The sequence below is a fragment of the Peromyscus maniculatus genome, chromosome 22, assembly GCF_049852395.1.
Source record: "Peromyscus maniculatus bairdii isolate BWxNUB_F1_BW_parent chromosome 22, HU_Pman_BW_mat_3.1, whole genome shotgun sequence".
In the NCBI taxonomy this organism is placed as follows: Eukaryota; Metazoa; Chordata; class Mammalia; order Rodentia; family Cricetidae; genus Peromyscus; species Peromyscus maniculatus.
The window spans coordinates 9,310,890-9,319,381 of record NC_134873.1 but is presented as its reverse complement, the minus strand read 5'-3'; the positions used below and the strand labels follow the sequence as shown (position 1 = coordinate 9,319,381).

The 8,492-nt window shown below is 55.2% G+C and overlaps 1 protein-coding gene across 2 annotated transcripts in view; it reads left to right on the top strand.

Annotated features, from left to right (window-relative positions):
* Positions 1 to 6,870: 6,870 nt before the first annotated feature.
* Positions 6,871 to 8,492, top strand: part of Mllt1 (MLLT1 super elongation complex subunit) — a 42,008-nt gene continuing 40,386 nt past the window's right edge. The window contains exon 1 of one of the 2 annotated variants that reach the window (XM_076559803.1): positions 6,871 to 7,023. In XM_076559803.1, coding sequence (XP_076415918.1) covers positions 7,012 to 7,023 — 12 coding nt within the window. In that variant the 5' untranslated portion in view covers positions 6,871 to 7,011. The remainder of the gene's footprint in view (positions 7,024 to 8,492) is intronic. The other variant, XM_076559802.1, reaches the window with a different exon arrangement.

Below are 8,492 nucleotides of genomic sequence, written 5' to 3'. Positions count from 1 at the left end.
TAAAATAAAATAAAATAAAAATCACAAATGAACTCTCCAGATTTTATTTTCAGTTCACTCCTACCTATAGGATGCCATCCTCTCTCTCAGACAGCAGACATAGAGAGTCTCCTAGCCCCATATGTAGCGGTGACAGACAGTAACCGCATGGGTGCTCACCGACAATGGTACAGATGCAAAAACGGAGTGATTGAAAGTGCTGCTTAGGGGTCTCACGCTGGTGGAAAGGCATCCCTCGTGGGTGGTGAGGTGGGAGTGCTCTCCATCAGTCCCTTGGCTTCACAGGACAACCTGGGAAGAGAGACAGGCTAGCCGGTGCTGCTTGTGTGTGTGTGTGTGTGTGTGTGTGTGTGTGTGTGTGTGTGTGTCTGAAGCAGCAGGGCAAGTGTTTCCACAGCTCATCCAGGAAGAAGGACCCCTGGCAGCAGGTGCTGTAGTAGACTATTTTAAGGCCTGTTGCTTTTGTTTATGTTGCATTTGCTTAACTCTGTGAAGCTGTGTTACTGTGCCTGTCTAAAACACCTGATGCTCTGATGAAGAACTGGCCAATAGCAAGGCAGGAGAAAGGAGAGGCAGGGATGGATATGAAAACTGAGAGGCGAGATCGAGCAGCCAGAGGAGGAGGAGGACTGCAGGACCACAGCCCCCAGCGACACTCACAGGAAGCCTCGGAGTAAGAGTAAGATACAGAAGTAAGAGAACGAGAAAGGCCCCGGTAGACAGGATACGTTAAGGAAAGCTGGCTAGAAACTAAGCCAAGCTAAGGCCGGGCACTCGTAAGTAAGAAAAAGCCTCTGTGTGTGAATTATTCGGGAGCTGGGTGGTGAGCCCCCCAAAAGAGTAAAATCCTAATAACAACAAGGTGCCTCTGTTTTGAGTTTGCAGACAGGGATTTTCTGTTTAGCTCAGGCTGTCCCAGACCTTCCTGGCCTCTGCCTTCTGGTTACTGAGGGGGCAAACATGCTTAGCTGTCTGGCTACTCAGAGTGGATGGGATTCCTGCACCTGTGGGTCATTTGACATCTGCCACCAATGAGTGTTTGGGCATGACCCCTAACCCTGTGCCGAAGAGCACTTCAGACACGCGAGGATACTTTTCTATTACAGATGTGCCTCACAGGCCCAAGAACACACAGCCTGGACTTCATGTTAGAGCTCTCCTTCCCAAAAGGTCTTGGGACTCTTGAGTGGGATGGAACCAGGGCCTCTGCTTCTAGGTCCCCTCTGTTTTCAAACCCAGTTGTTCTTCAGGTGTGTCCCCAGGATGAATTCCAGTCTTGAGAGATGGAGATAGTTCTGTGAACCTCCTGTGATATCTCTCTCTCTCTCTCTCTCTCTCTCTCTCTCTCTCTCTCTCTCTCTCTTTCTCTCCCTCTCCCTCTCTTGTTTTTTCAAGAGTTTCTCTGTGTAGCCCAGGCTGGGCCTCCTGAGTGCTGGGGTTAAAGGCGTGCGCCACCATCGCCTGGTGTGAACCTGTTATATTATCAGCAAAAGTGTTGCGCCTGAGGGAAAGATGGAGTATTTGATGCTAGAAAGTTAAGAATCTCACTCTAAGAGCCTCTGAGGCAGGGGGATGAATGAGAGGAATGCCTCTGCTGACAGTTCTGCGTGTTTCTTTCTTCTCCGTGTCTCCGCCGTGAAATCAACTGTGGTCCCAGGAGGCGTCATGAGGACATTTCTTTTTTTTTAGAGTCAGGATCACATAGTCCAGGCTGGCCTAGAACTCACCATATAGCCCAGGCTGGCCTCAAATTTACAGCAATCCTCCTGCCTTAACCTTTGGAGTACTGGATAAATAGGCGTTACTCACTGTACTCAGCTTTTTAAAAATTAAGTATCTTTGTCTTTTTTTCATATGGCTCCCATTGCAGGGGAATGTTCCCAGCCTGCTTGGCATCGGGCTTAATCTGGCCCAGGACTCTAACCGTGGGTCATTGGGCTCTACTCCAGCTCGCTCACATTTCTCTGAGCATCCAGGGGCCCTGTGGGCATTTGTGACAGTCTGAAAAACCGAGAGGCACAAGAACACACTTGAGGCCAGAAAGCGGGGTCTCAAAAACTCTCCAGAAGCCTGGGCCGTCTACAAGGTCAAATGAAAAAATGAAGTGTCGAGTCAGGCTCTGGGGTGCAAACCAAGACGGCCAGCAGAGGGCGGTAGCCACAGGCACAAAGCAGGCGTTAGCATGTCTGCAGGTTGGTGTTCAACTGGAGCTGGTGGATCACGTGACAAGAGGGTGGCAGAGCTACCCACAGGACTGGCTATGGTGCACCAAATCCGCAGACTGCCATTTGTCCTCTCTCCCCCTTCTCTTTCCTCCTCCCTCCCCCACTCTTATTTTTCTTTTCTTCCTTCTTTCTGCTTGAGACAGGGCTTCGTGTAGCCCAGGCTGGCTCTAAACTCTCTACGTAGCTGAGGACGACCTTCAACTCCTGATCTCGAAGATCCTCCTGCCTCTGCCTCTTGAGTGCGGGGATCAAAGGCGGGCGCCACCACCCGGGCCAAATCTTAGTTTTAATATAGGAGGTCTGTTTCCTTGGGCCTGGCATGGTTATGGGCTTCTCTGATCGCAGTACTTGGAGGAAGAAACAGGTAGACCTCTATGAGCTCCAGGCCAGCCCGGGCTACACAGTGAAACCCTGTCTCATAAAAACAGTTATTTGCTGGGCAGTGGTGGCGCACACCTTTAATCCCAGCACTCGGGAGGCAAAAGTTGGCAGACATCTGGGAGTTTGAGGCTAGCCTGGTCTACAGAGCCAGTGCCAGGACAACTAGGGTTACCTGCTAGCATTCAGTCATCTGTACTGGTCTGAATTTAGGGTCCTGACAGGATACATCCACAGCCGCAGCCACTAAGAGCATCTCCTGTGCGCGTTTGCTGTGTTCCCTCATGAAAGGAGGGCCCTGCCTGGCTCTCATCTTTCTCTTTCTTCGTTCTTGTCCCCAGGGACCGGTCTCTGCCCCTTCTCTCCCCTCCCCTCAATAAGCCTCCCATGTGGCCCTGTTGTATGGTGACTCCTTCCCGCCGTTCCCCCCACTCCCCCTTGGTTTTTCCAGGCAGGGCTTCTCTGCGTAGTTTTGGTGCCTGTTCTGGATCTTGCTCTGTAGACCAGGCTGGCCTCGAACTCACAGAGATCCGCCTGGCTCTGCCTCCGGAGTGCTGGGATTAAGGGCGTGCACCACTAACCGCGCCCCCCCCACCTCCCGCCTCTTCCCGCCATTTTTAAAATATGTTTGTCTCGAAACAAACAAACAAACAAACCAAAAAGAGTGATTTATTTATCTTTTTTGTTTGTTTGGTTTGGTTTGGTTCCTCAAGATAAGGTTTCTCTGTGTCCTGAAACTTGCTCTGTAGACCAGGCTGGCCTTGAATTCAGAGATCTGCCTGCCTCTCCTCCCAAGTGCTGGGATCATCATGTGCCACCATGCCTGGTTTATTTATTTATCTGGTGTGTGTGTGTGTGTGTGTGTGTGTGTGTACCCCACGTACACACAAGTGTCTGTGGAAGCCAGGGAGGGCATCAGATCCTGTGGTGGTTTGACTAAGAACGTTTCCAAGAGGCTCACTGGTTTGAATACTTGGTCCCCACTTGGTGGAACTGTTTGGTAAGGATTAGGAGGTATGGTCTGCTTGGAAGAAGTTTGTCACTCAGGGATTGAGCTTTGAGGGTTCAAAAGATTCCTGTAATTCAAATTTCACTCTCTATTTCCTACCTGTGGATCCAGACATGAGCTTTTGGCTGTTCCTGCCTCCATGTCTTTGCTCTGCTCTGATGAACTCTGATCCTCTGAAACTGCAAGTCCAATAAAACATTTCCTTCTTTGAATTGTCCTGGTCATGGTGTTTTATCACAGTGACAGAAAAGTAGCCAATACAGATCCCCTGGAGCTGGGGTTACATGTGGATGTAAGCCACCTGAGGCAGGGCTAGGAACCAAACCCTGGCCCTCTGCAAGAATAGGGTGTGTTGTTAATGGCTGAACCATCTTCCCAGGGCCTGGTTCTCTATTCTGATTGGTAGATTAGGTCACATAGCATTTCTCTGCTGTCCATGTCTATTCCCATAATGCAATTATGCATTATGCACAGGCATACAATGGTAAATAGGTAATAAGGTCTTCTCCCAGAAGACTGCTGGAGGACACAGTTTTACCTCACTGTGCATGCACCCCAAACCAGTTCAGGGCAGACGGGCCCTTCTAGTCTTCATCCCCGGCACACTGGGAACGCACTGCAATAGAAACCCTCTCAAGTCAATTGTCTCCAGAGGTGGGGAGGCTTCCACTCCTGTTCAGGGACGGGAAGGTGTGTAGCCTAATGCAACACTCTCCGGGCCTCCACGGACACGGTGTGCGGACCAACTTGCAGGCATTCACCATAGAATATAAGTAGTTGTTCAGAACCAGGCATGATGGCTGTCCTCTCAGTACCTTTGATGCAGAGGCAAGAAGATGGCTATGAATTTGAAGTCAAGCTGGGGTACTGAGCGTGAGACTGAGTCAAAACTCCAAAATAACACAGGCATGGTGGCACACGTCTTTAATCACAGCACTCGGGAGGCAGAGGCAGGAGGATCTCTGTGCGTTCGAGGCCAGCCTGGTCTACAGAAGAGTTCCAGTCTAGCGAGAGCTACATGGTGAAATCTGTCTCAAACAAAAGAAAACGCAAAAGTTGAAAAAACCCAAATAACTACATAGGTAAGTAAATAAACAGTTACTCATTAGCGATTTCAATGATGGTCCCCATGTCCTGCATTACTTTTCTATGTTTATTACTTGGGTTAGGTTTTCTCTGTCTGAAGAGCTCATTCACCGCATGAGCTGATCTTGTGCCTTGAAGTAGTGTAAGCAAGGACTTAGGCATCATCTTCGAAGGTTGGTGTTTCGTTGTGGTCTCACTTTGTAGCTCAGGCTGGACCTGAGACTGCCTTGCCTTAGACTCCTGAGGGCTGATTGCATGCGTGTTTCTGGCTCTGCCCCCAATCCACACCAACTCTATTTCTCCCCACTTTCTGTCTTTGGATCTGGGGTCCCCACTCCAGGGACCTCCTGGGAGTGGGGTCCTGCAGTGTGTATGCTTCTGTGTCTGGTTCACGCCACAGAGTGTGGTGACATCGGAGCGGGCGTCTGGATGTCCTTCCACTTGTCGGCAGATATCCTAGTATACGCTTTTCTTTCATGCTACACTTGAAACATTTGTGTAGCCATTCACCATCAACACGGGGTCACTTCCCATTCCATCTTGAAAACTTTTTTCTTTTTCTTGGGTGTGTGGTGTGCCTGTCATGGCACATGTGGAAGCCAGAGGATAGCTTTGAGGAGTTTGAGTCCCTCCACCGCCACGTGGGTCCTGGAGGGTCAGATCGGGGTCCTCGGCTCATCTCTCCCAGAAGCCATTCCCTGCCAGCTCCGTCCTTTAGAGCATGGCTGTCCTTCCTCAGTTATGTTCCTGGCCTCGAGCTAGTCTCTCTGAAGGGTGAGTGAGCCTCAGTCGTCTTCAGGGCCTCCTCACCACCATCCTGCGCCCACAGCCTTGCTGTTCCCACCTCCCCAGTGCCAGGATAACAGGCGTGTGCCACTGTTCCTGGTCTATGGGGTGTGGGGGCAGGACCCAGGGCTTCGGCATTCTAGGCTAACAAGCCCCACTCCCGCCCTCCAAATAAAAAGTGAAAACAGGGCTGTGACTGTAGCTGGAAGGTGGGGACCCTGGTGTGGCAGGATATTCACACAGCCATAGTCGCCGGTGGTGGTGGTGGCGGCGGCGGCGGCGGCGGCAGTGGCGGTGGCGGCGGTGGCTGTGGCGCATGCCTTTAATCCCAGCACTCAGGAGGCAGAGGCAGGTGGATCTCTGTGAGTTCGAGGCCAGCCCATTCTAGAGAGTTATAGAACAGCCAGGGATATCCAGTGAAACCGTGTTTCAAAAAAACCAAACCAACCAACTACACCATCACCAGCAGCAGCAACAAACCAACCAACCAACCCACCCCAAACAGCTGTGGTCTGCAGTAGACTGCTGACTCCTCCTGTCCCTGGTGCTGAGACAGTTGATCATTTAGAACGGCACCACTTCAAATGTGCACTGCTACAACCACAGCAAGAACCACCCTGGATAATTCCTGTATGTGGGTTTTTGTTTTTTAAAGATTTACACTTCTTTTTTTTGGAGCTGAGGACCGAACCCAGAGCCTTGCGCTTGCTAGGCAAGCGCTCTACCACTGAGCTAAATCCCCAGCCCAGATTTACATTCTTTTAAAAAATCCTGTGTGTGTCTGTGCGCAAGCGGCTGCACCTGTGTGCAGTGCCCGAGACGGCCATAAGAGGGCGCGGAAGTGCTGTGCCTCGGCTGCGAGGGAACCCGCACTGTCCCGATTTCCCAGGGGCGCAGACGGAGGTTCGGGAGGGAGAAGACGGCTGAACCCACTGGCTTTCCACCATGCGGACCAGTCATCTAACGGCCCGCCGCGTCACACAGCACGGACAGACGTCGTCGGCGCTCCCTCCCTCCGCAGGGCTCGAACCCGAAGCCCCGGTGCCACTTTTCTGAGGCCCCAGCACGCAGGCGTCACACCGCGGCCTGGCCCGCCCCCTCCACGTGCGGCGCACACCTCGCGCCGCTCGGCCGCGCTCGCCTCGCGCCTCCCTCCCTCCCTCCGCCCGCCCCCTACGGCGCCTGCTTCCTATTGGCTGACGGCTTCGTCGCTCCGACTGCAGCCCGGCGGGCCCCCACCAGCCCGGAAGTCCCGCCCCGCGCGCGGCCCTCCGGCCCTCCCATAGGCTTGGCGGCTTGTCTGTTGGCGAGGCCGGGCCCGAGTCGGCGGCTGGGGGACCCCGGTCGCTGAGCGGCCCGGGCTGGCGGCGGTTTCCGGTTCAGCGCGGCTGGCGGGCGGGCGGCCCGGAGCGGCGGCGGCGGCGGCGGCGGCGGCGGCGGCGCCCGACAGACAATGAGGGCGGCGGGGCGGCGCTGAGCGGCGGCGGCGGGAGCGACGCGGGCCTGGGGGCGGGGCGGGCTCCAGCCATGGACAATCAGGTGAGAAGCCGCCGCCCGGGACCGGCCTCCCGCTGCCCTGAGCGGCGCTGCGGCCGGCCCTGCGCGCGCGCACGGCCCGGCGCGCGCCCGATGAGCGCGCGCACGGCCGGATGGGCTCCCCCTCCCCCTCCGCGCCACCGCGACCCCCCCCCCCGCGCCCCTTCCCCCGCCGCCATGTCGGGGCGCCCTTCCCCCCACCGCGACCCCACGCGCCCCTCCCCCACCGCGACCCCCGGTCTGGTGCAGAGAACCCTTTGGGGGTGCATCCTAGCACCCCAGGAACACCCACTCCACCCGGAGAAACCTTTCCCAGCGTAGTGCATCTGCACCACCCTGGGGCCGCCACGGCATCCTGGGGGATACAGCCTGGCCCAGGAACCCCGGGACACCCCTTAGGACCCCAGTGCACCCCTGGGGCACCACTCAGGACCCAAGGGCTTCAGCACCCTGGGAGCTCCATCTCGTTCCAGAGGCCCCCCGAGGCACCCCTTAGAACCCCAGTGTACACACAGACTGGGGAGGCGCCTCTCGGGATCCCGGGGCTTTAGCCTCCTGGGCATCAGAGCTTGTTCCAGACCGCTTTGGGATTCTCCCTTGGAGCCCTAGTGCTACTATAGCACCCTGGGGGTCCCCTGCTGGGCCCACAGCTTTCCAGGAGGACTTGGAACCCCATAGCCACCCATAGCACCTTGGGGACCCTATCCTGGTTCAGAATCTTCTGGGGAGTCCTTTGGGAGTCGTGGTATAGGAATGGGACCCCAGGCCGTCCATCCCATTCCAGAGCCACCCAGCTGATCTGGGAACCCCAGGGTACTCACAGCCCCTGTGGAACCAAATCCAGGCAGATTCCTCAGAACCCCAGTACATCCCACAGTCCCTGGTACTAGAACCCTTGGAGTTCTGGCCTAGAACCCTTGGGAACATGTCTCAGAACTTCAGTGGGACTTCAGCCTCTGTGGTCCCAGCATGCCTCTGAATCTGTGGAGACTGTACTCAAGTGTCCCCATAGACAGCTCGGCCTAAGTCCCCCTTCATGCCCTCTCAGGTGCTACACACTTCCCAGAATCTGGCACTCCCTCTTTGGAGGGAGTGCTTCTTCCGGACCTGTGGCCCCAAGTCTCCCCCAACCAGATGCTTGTGTACAGGCTGGCCTCAGCTGTCTTGAATGTTCCCTGCCCCAATTACACCCTCTCCCATCCAAGATACTACTTCAGGCCACGTTTCCCAGCCTCCTGCCCAGCTTGCCTCCACTCTAATACCCTTTCTGCCATGAGCACGTGTCCCTGGGACCCTGGACTGCCCCCCCCACCGGAACTTAATTCTGATGTGGGACCTTGAGCATGGGCCAGTGTCAGCCCCTCTGACCCACCCTGCTGCCCGCTGTGCTCTGTTCCCGGAGCCCACGGTGGTGCCTTCCTTTGGACACAGAGCAAGGGCAGTCTGCTCTGACCTGGTAGCCCACAAGCCCT